This window comes from Ranitomeya variabilis, chromosome 4, assembly GCF_051348905.1.
Source record: "Ranitomeya variabilis isolate aRanVar5 chromosome 4, aRanVar5.hap1, whole genome shotgun sequence".
Classification (NCBI taxonomy): domain Eukaryota; kingdom Metazoa; phylum Chordata; class Amphibia; order Anura; family Dendrobatidae; genus Ranitomeya; species Ranitomeya variabilis.
Window position 1 is genome coordinate 224,580,103 of NC_135235.1, and position 14,803 is coordinate 224,594,905.

The 14,803-nt window shown below is 40.7% G+C and overlaps 1 protein-coding gene and 1 long non-coding RNA gene across 2 annotated transcripts in view; one reads left to right on the top strand and one right to left on the bottom strand.

Moving 5' to 3' along the window:
• IGLON5 (IgLON family member 5) overlaps window positions 1–14,803 on the top strand; it is a 428,215-nt gene that overhangs the window by 380,213 nt on the left and 33,199 nt on the right. The window contains exons 5-7 of the mRNA XM_077260074.1: window positions 8,196–8,327; window positions 11,987–12,107; window positions 13,727–13,878. Coding sequence (XP_077116189.1) covers window positions 8,196–8,327; window positions 11,987–12,107; window positions 13,727–13,878 — 405 coding nt within the window. The remainder of the gene's footprint in view (window positions 1–8,195; window positions 8,328–11,986; window positions 12,108–13,726; window positions 13,879–14,803) is intronic.
• Window positions 1–14,803, bottom strand: part of LOC143770449 (uncharacterized) — an 81,860-nt gene that overhangs the window by 65,585 nt on the left and 1,472 nt on the right. Inside the window, exon 2 of the long non-coding RNA XR_013214633.1 lies at window positions 13,582–14,787. This is a non-coding gene — a long non-coding RNA (uncharacterized LOC143770449). The remainder of the gene's footprint in view (window positions 1–13,581; window positions 14,788–14,803) is intronic.

Sequence of the window (14,803 nt, forward strand, 5' to 3'; positions counted from 1 at the left end):
AGCAGTCAGATGTGCCCAGATCTCTGCTGGTTATACTGACGGCAATGAGATCCAGACGGGAGAACAGACACAGGGCGACCCCAGCAGTCAGCATGGAGGCTCCACACTGCCAGTATGGCATGTGCTGCCCGCAGGGGGTCATGTTCTAGATTAGCATTGAATATATCACGCTACTAAGTGAATCACAGATTTTACATTGTCTGGATCCATCCAGTATTTTGCAGAATAGATACATAGTATTTTTTATATTATGTACAGAACTGTGTTCTAGATTGTGCAGAATATACTACATACAGAGCTGTGCTCTAGATAATGCAAAATAAACTGTAGAGTAGAGTTCTAGGTAATGCAAAATATACTACATAGAAAGCCATGATCTAGATAAATATATTAGATAAAAAGCCAAGTTCTAGATTGTGCAGAATATACTACGTACAGAGCTGTTTTGTAGATGCTGCAGAATATACTACATACAGAGCTGTGTTCTAGAAACTGCAGAATATACTATGCACAGAGCTGTTTTGTAGATGCTGCAGAATATACTACATACAGAGCTGAGTTTTAGAAACTGCAGAATATACTATGCACAGAGCTGTGTTCTAGATTCTGCAGAATACAATACGCACAGAGCTGAGTTCTAGATTCTGCAGAATGTACTAAATACAGAGCCATGTTCTAGATACTGCAGAATATACTACATACAGAGCTGAATATACTACACATAGAGCCATGTTCTAGATGTACATAATATACTACGCACAGAGCTGTGTTCTTAAGTCTGCAGAATATACTATGTACAGAGCCGTTTTCTAAATTGTGCAGAAAATGTTATGTACAGAGCATAGTTTAAAAGCTTCCAAGGACCAAGCCACAAAGGTGACTACTTAGGCAGGTAGATCCCTGGTGGCTTCTCCCTGCCCGCTGCCCTGCAGTAACCAGTTTTTGTCTATTTATACAAGCACATACAGACCTGTTGATCACTGACAGCGGGCCAGGAGAAGTTGTCAGGGACCTGCCTGTCTGACTAATCTCCGCGCAGCTTTTAACCAATGTTTTTCTCTGAAATGCCACAGAGTTAGACACTGTTTGCATGATTTCAACCATACATATTTGATACATGCTGCACATAGATCAGCTATCAGGTTCCCTTTAAGAAAAAAATGCCCCCTTTAAAACTCAGTGGGTGTTAAAAATAAGCCTATGCTATGGTTTTTTTTCCGAATCCTTTGCTATTATTAACATAAACGCATTTGGTCTCATTTAATTTTTTAATTGTTAATATAAAAAATCAGGTGGTAAATAATGATGATTGATAAATCGATGATTTTTCATGCGTTTTTCTAAACCCGGCTTAAATAAATAATAAAAGGTCAAATACAGTTTCTTATGTTAATAAATGCAATGGATGTCTAAAAAATTGATACCATATGCATGATTGCATGATATTAGTATAAAACCATTTTTTTCATGCATCCATTGACTTTAAGGAGGGGCTGTCACTTGATACAAATTTGTTATTTTATTACCTGGTGTAAAGGCCGCTGTTCTCCTGAATCCAACAATGTTTTCCTTTTGTTCCTGCGTCTCTCCGTTTCTGAGATATGGCCCAATTTTCCCTGTATGTAAATCCAGTCTGTTAGGCTAGTGGGAGTGGCCTTCAACTCTTCTCTGTGGGCGTGTTCTTGAGGGCCTTGCCTAACTGGCTAAAAATGATTAGATTTATATACAGGAAAGAAGGGTCCATATCTCCGGAACGGAGAGGCGCAGGAACAAAAGAAAAACATCGCCGGATTCAGGAAAACAGCGGCATTTATACCAGCTAAGAAATATATATTAATAGTTTATAGCTAATAATTGCATCCCTGGTGGTCTAGGGAAATTAACGTGTTAACCGCAATGCCCCCTTTGGTTCTAGGGACATCTTTGGTGGTCTAAGGCAGTGAAGGGGTTAATGTTAATCTCTCTGCTGGACTAAGGTAGTGAAAGGGTGGATGGTAGAGACATCCCTGGTGGTCTAGGGCGTGGAATGGGTTCATATTGCGATGGGGTGATTGCTTTGACAGGGTAGGAGTCTCCAAAACGTGGCGCCGTGGAGGAGGGGATGGAGCGCCATACATCAGGAGGTAGACAGCGGCACGATGATGCATTATATCTGTACATTATCAGCCAAGCATCGCGCTCTTGATGTATTAGAGCAGCGCATTAGATGTATACATCATCCCCGGCCCTGACTGTGATGTATAGTGTGTGTGAACCTCTCCAGGAAGTCGGGAGGGCCAAGGGTAAAGGAGGCTTCCCCATTTATTTCAGGTCGTTAACACTTTAAGTCCCAGTGTCAGGAGGATGCTATACTGGTGCACGTACCAGTCATGCAGATATCCCATACTAAGGAATTGCTTAAGTAACAAATCCTCAAAGTAATGCAAGGTTTTTGGAGAATTACTCAGATTGTGATCCCCTAGTTCCATTCACAATTCTCTTTTTTTTATCCCCCTCCGGCACCAGACGGGGGCCATGGTGTGAGTGACAGTTCGCTCTGCTACTTCTATCCATCAAATACCCCAAATCAGTCATCAGCGATTAAATACCCAGCATCTACTGAGCGTTTGCCATCATTGATTTTAGGCATTCTCGTTCACGTCCTGAAAACACGGACTCGGGCGCAGGATTTGTTACAGAGTATCAGATCTCTTTTTGCACTTGTATAACTTCTGGATATAAGAAATGACGTTTTTATACTCACTGACAGCAACCAGTGATGTTAGCATATAAAACCTATGGCCAAAATATATTGAAAACATTTGACGATCAAAGTGAATATCCAACGCCTGAACTTTTTTTTTTGGTTTGAAACTAAATAGTCTACAAATTCTGAGCTGAATAATTGATAACTCTTTCTACAGATCAAATCTCTCTGTTTCTGATTCAGAACTCCAAATTCTCAACAGATGTAAAATACAAGATTGTGGTTACCTGCAGCCACCACTAGAGGGAGCTCGCTACATATAATGTTGTCATTGAAATCAATGATAACGCAGCATGCAGTGTGCTCCCTCTAGTGGTGGCTGCAGGTAACCACAATCTTGTATGTTACATCTAGGTCTATGCTGAGGATTTGGAGCTCTGTGTTAATTGTTAATTAATAAATTAACCAGCGCACCTACAGAATTGGTGTTAAAAAGTGCAGATTGACAGAAGACAAGATGCTGTGCCGGACTGGGGTGCCAAGTGCACTCTAGTGGACCACTGTTCAGCTAAATGCAAATATCACATTACCCTCATTCACAAACTTTTTTATGTTTCCATATAATAATAAATGGTGAAACAAATGAATTGTGCCGACTTCTTCTCATATAGGTGGAATGGAGAGCAAGGGGGCCCACCGGAGGATTCCCCTGTCCTCCGGTGGGCCACACCGAGCCTGGTTAGATCCTTTGCTTTTAGTTCTGATTCTTCTAGTTTTCTCGCATGTGAAGCTCCACAGCGCCCCCTATATTGCACTTCCCCAGTCTTTTATGCGGTCACATCCCATCCTCCTCTTCCTCCTCCGCACACACGGTATCTGACATTGTTAATCTCAATTTCTCGCCCAGGATCCACCCTCCGCATTACACACATGGCTGTACCTGTGCCCTGCTCCGCAGGATCGCACAGCATGGCACAGCAATCCCAGCCGTGCCATGGCATCTAATGTCTATCGTTTAGTAGGACATTGGTGCATGCCGGAGCCTTCCAGCTGCAGAGGTCGGGCAGGCTTATCGCCTCCTGATGGCAGATACGGCTTCCCGGACTATCACGGCTTTGCCTCGCTGCAGCGATTCCATCAGAATTGATTTTTACATGCATTGCTTTGCTGCATCGCCTATTTTGCTTCCCTTGGCGGGAGCCTTTAAAGGTGACCGTGACCATAAAATGATCCGCCATTTCCATGCAAAGCAGGACAAATGCCAGAGATAACACGCTGCGATGCAAAATCCCATATACGCTACCTTACGTCAACGTGGGCCCCTTCCATGATCCTTGTCCAAATGCAATCTCTGCCCTCCCCAAAGTTCTACCTCTGGGCATTGACTATTATGGACCCCAAAGCAAAAGCTCCAACGGAGCCACAATTTATTGCAAATCTTGAAAAGCATTGGATTTTTCAGGCTCCAGGGCCCGTGGGCGATTATAACCCCGTCACCTATTATAGTTACGCCCCTGACATTGGGGGCGTAGTAACGTTCATCTCCCATTTTATGGGTCATCCATCACCTACTAGAACCAATGTGGTCAAGTAAGTAATGAAGGTGACCGGTAAAGACTGTCATGCGATGGAAAAGTGCGGTTTTACATAGGACTGCAAGTAAACTAAGAACCAGCAGAATGACAAATTCAGCTCTGCTAGATCTTTTCTAAATAGACCTGGTTCTGTGCTTTTGAATTTGCTTGCGGCAAATGCACAGTACAGTTTAACAGTGATTAAGATCAGTGGTGCCGTTGTCCTTAGCAACAGAATCCTGAGATCAAGAGAGAGTGTTTGAAAAATGTATCTAATTGGTTACCGTGGGCAACAACAGCCTCGTCTCTCTTTATTCAAACCAGTCCCAGTTTGTGAATGCAGGAACCCATTTTTTTTAAGCAAATGGGCTACTTTTAGGACAAGGGGCACCTGTACAGCCCCACAACTGGGCACCAAAATATATCGTGCCTTTTACATAATTAAAGTTAATGGCTGAATATGGGATGTGTAGAGGTTCACTCTTCCCAAACACCAATTCTAAGTGATCAAAGGCATTTTAACTTCACCACTAAATACCCTTGTCTTGATTAAAGGGGTATTCCCATCTCCAAGATCCTATCCCAATATGTAGGTGTAATATTATTAGCAAATACCTCCAATTAAAAATGTAGTATAGTTTTTCTGATTTGCTATTTCGCTTTCCTCATGCGCAGGCATTGCAAGACCTTAGGTATCCATGGTTGCAATGACTGATACAGTTAGCTAGTTGCTTGTGGTCATAACCATGGATACCTAAAGTCCTGCAATGCCTGAACATGAGGAACGAGACATAGCGAATCAGAAGAACTGTATTGCATTTCTAATTCAAGGTATTTGCTAATATTACAATTATTGTACCTACTAAATATTGGAATAGGATCTCAGAGATGAGAATATTCCTTTAATTAAGCACAAGGTATTAATTTATGCCTCAGGGAAAGACCTCACATGCCTAGAGATTGTGCCACTTTGGATCTGATCTCGAAATTTATGATTATATATATATTTTTTTTTTTTCATTTTATGTAAAATCACATGATTTGACCATATGTTACTGCAGATTTGTAAGCGAAGAGGTCAAAATGCTTCCAAGCTATGGAAGGTTTCCACAGAAACAGATATCTGCGCTGTCAAATGCATTTTCAGAAATAGAAATGTTTTTCATATATTTTGCATAAATATTTTAAGAATTGTTTATTACTATGTAATAAATGATTTTTTTTTTTTTAATTTATGCTATGACTAGAACCACGGGCAACAATGCTCCTATTTCTTCTTAAACTCAGTGACCACCAAGTATATGGTGGACCATGATTGATGGAGCTGGACAACGGCTTCCGTGAACGATCCATTATATGGAAACCGTAAAAGAAGTATATTCAAAATAGTTTTTAATAAGACATTTATGTTAAGGTAAAGGAGAAATTTGGGTAGAGATCCTCCTCAAATTTTTCATTTGTTCCTTTCATGGATGGACAAAAGTTCGAGTCTTTTGTGTAGGGAATCGCTTAATTTCCGACTAGATTAATGATGGATATATAATCACGTGATTTGTCTCTGATCAAGAGATGTATCATTCATTGCTGTGCAGTGTCCCTGTCCATGGAGGAGCTTATGACCTTAACTCCTTAACTTGGGCTCATGACCTTACCTCCTCTCTTCAGACACGTATCATTGCTGTACAGCGTCCCTGTCCATGGAGGAGCTTATGACCTTACCTCCTCAACTTGGGGTCATGACCTTACCTCCTCAACTTGGGCTCATGACCTTACCTCCTCAACTTGGGCTCATGACCTTAACTCCTCAGCTTTGACTCATGACCTTACCACCTCATTTCATCCACCCTGTATGGTCACATTCATAGATGGACGCCTAACCGTGGATCTAGTACTTCTGGGGGCTTTTGAAAGGAAACCCATGCAAACAATGGATAATATAAAGTCTAGACTAGCTGCAGATGTTGTACTTGATCAGATTTGGTCTTCAAAGATGACCATAAGGGTGTGGATACCATAGATGTAGCCGGCAGGGCTCCCATAGAGTCTAAGAAGAAGACCGCTGCCCGTGTTAGACACATCTTTCTTCTATGGGTTAACCTTCCAGTATATTTTTGAAACTGGTATAAGGAAACCAACACAAACCCTTGGAGAACATCCAATCTTCGTGTAGATGTGGCAGCAGGTCAGATTTGGTCATTAGAAATGACACTAAGGGTGTACTAGCCATGGAGGAAACCAATAAAATAAATTTGGCCATGTCTTGGATCTCATTTGGTGGTGAAGGACTTTTCTTTCTTCCACATCCTGAGTCTTCCATCATATCTTTGGTTTTGTGAAAAGAAACATCTATGTAGATGTCAGATGCTCAGATTTGGTCTTCTGAGATGAAATGTGATAAGAGGCAACCATTGGAGTTGCAATGAGGGTTTTGGAGAAGATCACAACCCATTTTCAATGTATATTTGTTATCACTGGGTTATGAGGAACTAAGAAAGACTTCTATATACTTAACACTGTGGAATTTAGAGTTAGGTTAACCCTAAGGCTACTTTCACACCAGCGTCGGGCTCGGCCCGTCGCAGTACGTCGGGCCGAGGTCACCGACACTAGCGTTCTCTGCGGCGCACAACGGGGGCAGCGGATGCATTTTTCCAGCGCATCCGCTGCCCCATTGTGAGGTGCGGGGAAGTGCGGGGAGGTGGGGGCGGAGTTCCGGCCGCGCATGTGCGGTCGGAAAAAGCGGACCGTCGGCGGCCAAAAACGTTACATGTAGCGTTTTTTTGTGCCGACGGTCCGCCACAACACGGCGCAACCGTCGCACGATGGTTGCGACGTGTGTCAATCCGTCGCAATACGTCGCTTAATGTTAGTCTATGGGGAAAAAACGCATCCCGCAAGCACTTTTGCAGGATGCGTTTTTTCTGCAAAACGACGCATTGTGACGGATTGCAGTTAACGCTAGTGTGAAAGTAGCCTTACCCTAACCCTTATGAAAGGAAACCCATATATACATTTTAGAGTATCCATGTAGGATTTGTTGCTGTCAGATTTGGTATATGGAGAGGACATCCTAGAGGGAACCAATCAGGATGCCATGAAGAAGACTGTATCCCAATTCTCATTGGGTTTTCTATGGCACCACGGTGTTAATAATCAAGGGTAAGGAATCGGCCAGAGGAAAGACAAAGGAGAGAAAAACAAGACCAAACCTTCAATGACCTCGGTGATAGGTTGTGGTGGTATCTACCAGAATCAGGAGATGGCCTCAATATTATTTTTGGATCCAAGTGACCAACTTTATTAACCAAAGTTCTAAAAGGTTTATTCGCATCATCATGGATGGATATTGCTTTTAAAAACCATGTCTCTTTTGTTTACATATTGTTGCCAAGGAGGCTGACCATCACGGATGTTAAACATGTGCAGTATTTACAAGCTCTTCTCTACAGAGCTTGTAAGTGCTGCTCTGACACTGGCTACGATCAATGGAGTGTCGGCAAGCTGCTGTTCTCAACCAGCTTCAGTGCAGTGCTTAAAATTTAGACTGCAGCCGTGGTCGGTCTCCTAGGCAACAAAGTGTAAACAAAAGAAAAATGTTAATATCTCAAGAACGGATACAAATTTTAATAAACCATAAATTGCAAAATTGATTGTTTTATCTGTATGTGAAGATGAGAATAACTCTTTTAAATAGCATAGTTGATTCGATTTTAAGCAATTTTAAAAACAATTCTCCAAAAGTCCTTCTGCCTCCATAACCTGATGCGGGGCGACCTAGATATGTAGGAAACATATTTTCTATCCTCAGCAAGTGGAGGTGATAATTTTCATGTTGTGTTTCTGTGTTGTAAGTGTGTGTTTGTCTTTCATTCCTACCCGACAACCCTCATTCCTCCCCTTCCCCCAAACCTTTCCCTCCCGCCTTCACCCCACAGAAGGGTTTTCCAGCGAGGGCGAACTTCTGGAAATAACGGAAATCAACCGACAGCAAGCTGGAGAGTACGAGTGCATCACGTCAAATGGAGTGTCCATGCCCGACAGCAAGAAAGTGATGATCACGGTCAACTGTGAGTACTGCATGCAAGTGACGCTGTTAAAGGGATCAGAGTAGGGGCGCGTATTTGACTTTGATCAAAATTCTTTAAGCATTTTGATGAATCCAGGATATGCGAATTTAAGATGCGTCACATTTATGCTGGAGACTAAAATGGAGAACATTTTGGTCCCCAATTGATCATTTACTATCTTTTTCGTCTTGTTGTATTCGTTGACTTGTTTTTGCGCCAAACTTTTCAAAATGGAGTATGTCGTTACAAAGCGCTTCCATAACTTTTAATCCTCTTAATATTTTGCAATCATCATATTATATAGAATTGTGTACCTACAATTGCTCATTTTGCCTTTCTACCCAGATAATGCTTCTCTTTTCCATTAGGTCTGTAACATCACGTGATTAATAACTGACGAGCTGAATCCTTCTAAGCTCTATGTAGAAACAGGAGGTCAATTTTCCCTGTATGAGTCATCAGTCACTGCAAAAGTGACTGGTAGAGGGGAGGAGGGAACCGCTGGGTCAGGAGTTGTAGAGGGGAATGATTAATACAGGGACAAGAGACTTCCTGTTTCTACATGGAGCAGAGAAAAGAGAAAAATTATCTGGGTAGAAAGGCAAAATGAGAAATTGCAATTACACAGTGCTGTATAATATGATGGCTGCAATATATTAAAGCAAATTGGAAGAAGAAGTCGCAAAAAACAAACAAACAAAAAATACCAAAAAAAAGGCAAAAAAATCCCAGATGCACTAACAATTTTAGGTTTTCTGCTTTAATTAATGCCATTTTTTTTTTAAGTTGGTACAACTGGAATAAAAAAGTGAAAACTTGCAACCTTTTACTACACGTTACCCCAAAAAATCGCAACCACTTTCTGCCCAATTTAAGCCAATTTTTTTAACTTTACGTTTTTTTATCCATTTTCATATATATTAATTTCCTTTGAGTATCACAGAGGCAAAAAAATATATTTTCATTAAATTCTCATTTTTTTTATTTTAAGGCCGAATGCTATCGCAGCGCAGGAGGGAAATAAAACAAATGTATTATTTATAGAATGAGGGTCCATATTATGTGCCTGAAATCATAAAACGAAGCATAATGTGAAGGGAATGGCAGATATAAAAAACATAAAACGCCGTTTTACAATAACCGGGTGAAGCAGCCGCAAACCCTCAGCTATATATGTCAGGAAAAAGAGCAGAGACGCTGCTTTCGGAGGCAATAGATACCGGGCAGAATGGTCTCATTGGTAGATTTGTCTCTATCATACGTCAGAAAGCAGCAGTCGAAGGCAATCCCCGCGCTGAAAAACGGAGAGCACTTTGTGGCGTGCTGTTCTCGGGGGAAACCTATTAGGAGCATTAAGGAAATAAAAGTCCTAGTTACAATGTAAATATCATATTTTACTTCAAAGGCAAAAAAAAACCTGATGTATTCACACCGTGGGTGGAATTGGAAATGTACAAGCCGAAATCAATAATTCAGCGAAACATTAGAAAATATTGTAACATGAAAATCTGTGAGGGAATATCGCAATTGTGGAGCGTTCCCCTTTAAATTAAATCCAAAATCCCAAGTAATTCTGAGTCTTCGTATGGGCACCGTCCTCGCTAGATATGTAGCGGTTTTGGCCCTCAGAGAGAAGCGGGGCCCAAGGAAATAGGCAAAGTAGGTCCCTTCATTTTTCTAGCATTTTTTGTCATTTCAGTCCACAAAAATTTGTAATACCGCCATATAGCTCCAAGGTAATACTTCTGTATACATCTGATACAATACTGCCAAGATACCAGGATAATACTGCCATATACAGCTGATATAATACTATTGAGATGCCAAAATAATACCGCCACATACAGCTTATATAATACCATCAAGGCTTCAAAATAATACTGCCACATACAGCTGATCTAATACCATCAAGGCTTCAAAATAATACTGCCACATACAGCTGATCTAAAACCATTGAGGGATCAAAATAATACTGCCACATACAGCTGATCTAAAACCATTGAGGCATCAAAACAATACTGCCACATACAGCTGATCTAATACCATCGAGGCTTCAAAATAATACTGCCACATACAGCTGATCTAATACCATCGAGGCTTCAAAATAATACTGCCACATACAGCTGATCTAATACCATCAAGGCATCAAAATAATACTGCCACATATAGCTGATATAATACAATCAAGGCTTCAAAATAATACTGCCACATAGAGCTGATCTAATTACATTAAGGCTTCATAATAATACTGCTATATACAGCTGATTTAACACCACTAAGATGCCAACTGATACAAAACTACCGAGATATACCATGATGATACTGCCATATACAACATATAAAACCGCAAATATATCAAAATAATACTGCCATACACAGCTGATGTAATAAAACCAATATACCAAGATAATATTGCCCAAAATAATTCGTATACAAACAAGATACCAAAATAATACTGCCATGTACAGCTGATATATTACCTTTAAGGCTTCAAAATAATACTGCCACATACAGCTGATTTAACACCACTAAGATGCCAACTGATACAAAACTACCGAGATATACCATGATCATACTGTCATATACAACATATAATACTGCAAATATATCAAAATAATACTGCCATACACAGCTGATGTAATACCCCCAATATACCGGGATAATATTGCCCGATATAATTCAAATACCACCAAGATACCAAAATAATACTGCCATCTACAGCTGATCTAATGTTACTGAGCTACCAAGATTATACTGCCATATACAGTATGAAAAAATGCTGCCATATAAAGCCCATATGCTGCCACCAAGACAAGTATGATAACAATGCCATATACAGCTCATGTAATACCACTGAAATAATGCGATAATACAGTAATTTACAGACCACAAAAGAACACAAGATGCCAAAATAATACTGCCATAAGCATCTTGCATATTAACACTAAGATATCAAGACAATACTGCTATACGGAGCCCAGAAAATGCCAACAAGACAGTATTAACATATAGAGCAAACATATTACCGCCAAGATACAGAGATAATACTGCCAAACCCAGCCCACATAGAACCACCAGAATATCACAATAATAATGCCATGCAAAATCCACAGAGTACCACCAAGAAACTAACCTAATACTGCCATATACGGTCCAAATTCTACCAATATCAGTCACGTCATACTACCTTAAAGACCCCCACAATTCTGTCATTTAGTACTTATATAAGACTGCAATTTTACCTAAATATTAGCCCCATACACTGCTAAACAATACTGGGCGGTTTGTTTCCTTCTGTGTTTTCTATCCGCTGGGGTCTTACAGTTAACGAGCCCATGGCCATTGACTAGTGTGATACAACCCTCTTAAAATCCACCTTGCATCTCTTGGGATTTTCCGAACATCCTCCTGAGATGGTCCCTATTGAATGTGCCAAGTTAATAGATATTCCTGGATTTTGCCTTTTCTGAGAAATCTCTGTACCAACCAACATGGGTAAAATTACAGCTCCCACGTCGGCCCCTATAGCCTTAAGAGAAATGCCGCCATACACCCTGGTGATCATCTACCGGTCTATCGTGACTGTAGGGCTGATGTATCAGCAATGAGTCAAATTCTTCATTAACTAATTGACTCCATAAATATTTTTTTCCCCTTAGATCCTCCATTCTTCACTGATGTAAAGAACGCTCAGTCACCGATCGGGAAGCCTGCCGTCCTCCGCTGCCAAGCTTTAGCCGAGCCCCCGGCAGAGTTTGAATGGTATAAGGATGACAAGCGGTGAGTATGAGAGGTGACAGCCATTTTTTTTCCTGATTCTTCGAGCTGGTAGAAAATCAATGCTCTATCAAAGTAAAATTTTGATGCTGACTTGTGTCCCCTCCTTCACTCAAATCCATAATTTTAGGGGTCTTTGGTTTTGTGTTGGTGCCCACGAAGGGTAGGCTACTATTTTGCTTGTTTAGTGGCATTAACGTGAGTGGGTGCCCTTGGGCCCTATATGCTTAACCATGGCGCTTGTCCATCAAGAGTGTTACTATATATCTGGTGAAATACTTTCAACTGATTGATAATCGCTTGGTATTTATCCATACACAAAAACATCTTCAGTTTTTTCAACAACTTCACTCCCACCTAAGTTGATCGTTAATGGTTTAGCACCAGCCCAAACCCAACTTTGCCTTCAATTTCAATTTGACTATTCATAGTCAAATACCACTCCATAGATAGCCTAACGCCATCCCAAATCCAACTTTATCTTGGGTTTCAAGTTGATCATTTATGGTCTAACACCACCCAAAACCCAATTTTGCCTTGGGCTGTCAATTAGACCATTCTTGTTCTAACACCACCCTAAATACAAATGTACCCTAGATTTCAAGTTGATCATTCATAGATTAACAACACCCCAACTCTGGTGTTGGTTTACCAACACCCCAAATCCAGCTTTGCTTTGGGTTACAAGTTGACCCATAATGGTCTACCACAAGCTCAAACCCAACTTTGACTTGAATTTTAAGTTGACCTTTCATGGTCTAAGTTGGGTTTGGAGTTCTGGTAGGCCATGAATGGTCAATTTTTAAACAAAGACGAGGTTGGGTTTGGGATGATGTGAAACAAAGAATGAGGTGGTATTAAAACATGAATGGTCAACTTGAAATCCAGGGCAAAGTTGGGTTTGAGGTAGTATTAGACCATGAAAGGTCTACTTTAAACTTAAGAAACCCATGGCAAAATTGGGTTTGGGGTGGTTTTAGATTATTAATGGCGAACTTGAGACCCCAGTCAAACTTCTGCCCATTCATGGTTTAACATTACCCCAAATCCTACTTTGCCTTGTGTTACAACTTGACCACTCATGATCTACTATGACCCCAAACCTAACTTGGACCATAAGTAGTCAACTGGAAATTCAAGTCAAAATTGGTTTTGGGGTTGTGGTAGATCATGAATGGTCAAGTTAAAACCCAAGGCAAAGTTGGGTTTGGAAGTGATGTTAAACCAAGAATGAGGTGCTGTTAGACCATGAATGACCAACTTGAAATCCAAGTCAAACATCACTCCATTCTTGGTTCAACATCTCCCCAAACTCAACTTTGCCTTGTGTTTCAAGTGGTCTTAGACCAAGAATTGTCTAGAGAGGTTGAGCCGATGACACTAAAATTCAATGTCTGACTCTAAATAGAACCAACCAGGAAAACTGTGAGTTCCTAGCGGGGTTAAGTGTATCTCGCCAATCACCATCCATCCTTACCTACAAAAAATCTCCAACTTCTGTCTTCGGTTGATAAGTCCAAACTATAAGTCCTGCGTGATTATTCTATGATGATGACACCAGCTCCAATGACATTTTCTTTTCCTTCATCTCCTCATCTGACTGCCTCGGCCTCTCTCGACAGAGTGACTGCAGGAATGGAAGGTTTGAAGATCAAGAATGAGAGGACTTGGTCGGTGCTTCTGTTTTCAAATGTCACCTCAAGGAATTATGGGAATTACACATGCTTCGCATCCAATAAACTCGGCTCACATAACTCCAGCGTGCGACTACTCAGTAAGTAGAGTCATGGTATTTCTGCTTTTTATGATGATGGTTTTCTTGGCCAACCCCGGGATGGAAGAAACGTCTGTAACCGAGACCTAATTCAGAGGAAACAACCCGAGGGGCTGTGTCTAGCGGAGCGCTGAGGTGGAGACCACATCTCTGGAAATCCTATTACTCTAAAAGAAAATTATCATCTCCAGGTTTCATGAAACTTCACTTTTTTATGTTTTTTTTTGCAGGGATAGTTATAATCCATTACTTTCTTACAAAACAGGCTGGAGTTCGAATACTAGGGGGATTTTTCAGACTTAAAAACTTTTGAGAAGTTTTGTAAAAATAAGTTTTATATAAAGTAATTTTCTGTGTTCATCACCCACATTTTTAGCTTTATGCAACACTCATTTATATATTCTTCACAATTCAGAATTAATAGAGACCCCCTAAAGTAATGCAGACCACACACCAGGCATCTAAATACAGACCTTAGACCCCCCAAAATAAAGATGTTTACGAAGACCCCAGAATAGACCCTTAAAGAAATGCAGACCCCAGACCATTTCCCTCAATCAAGATCTGGTATACAGATACAAGGTATACAGACTTCAAACCATATCCCTTAAAGAAGAGTACACCATACATCCACTAAATAAATGAAGACCACCTAAATGTACAAACTAGACCCTCTAAAGAAATGCAGACCTCAGATAAGACTTGGTAAAGCTTCTTAGACCCTAGACCTACCCCCTTAAAGAATAGAACATCTAAAAAAATATAGACCAGACTTTCTAAAAAAAATGCAGACATCAGACTACGGGGTAATGTAGATCCCAGACCAGACCTCCTAAAAATGCAGACCTCTGATCCCCTAAATTATTGTAGACCCCAGACCAGACCTCCTAAGAAATGGAGACCTCAGACCTCCTAAAAAATGTAG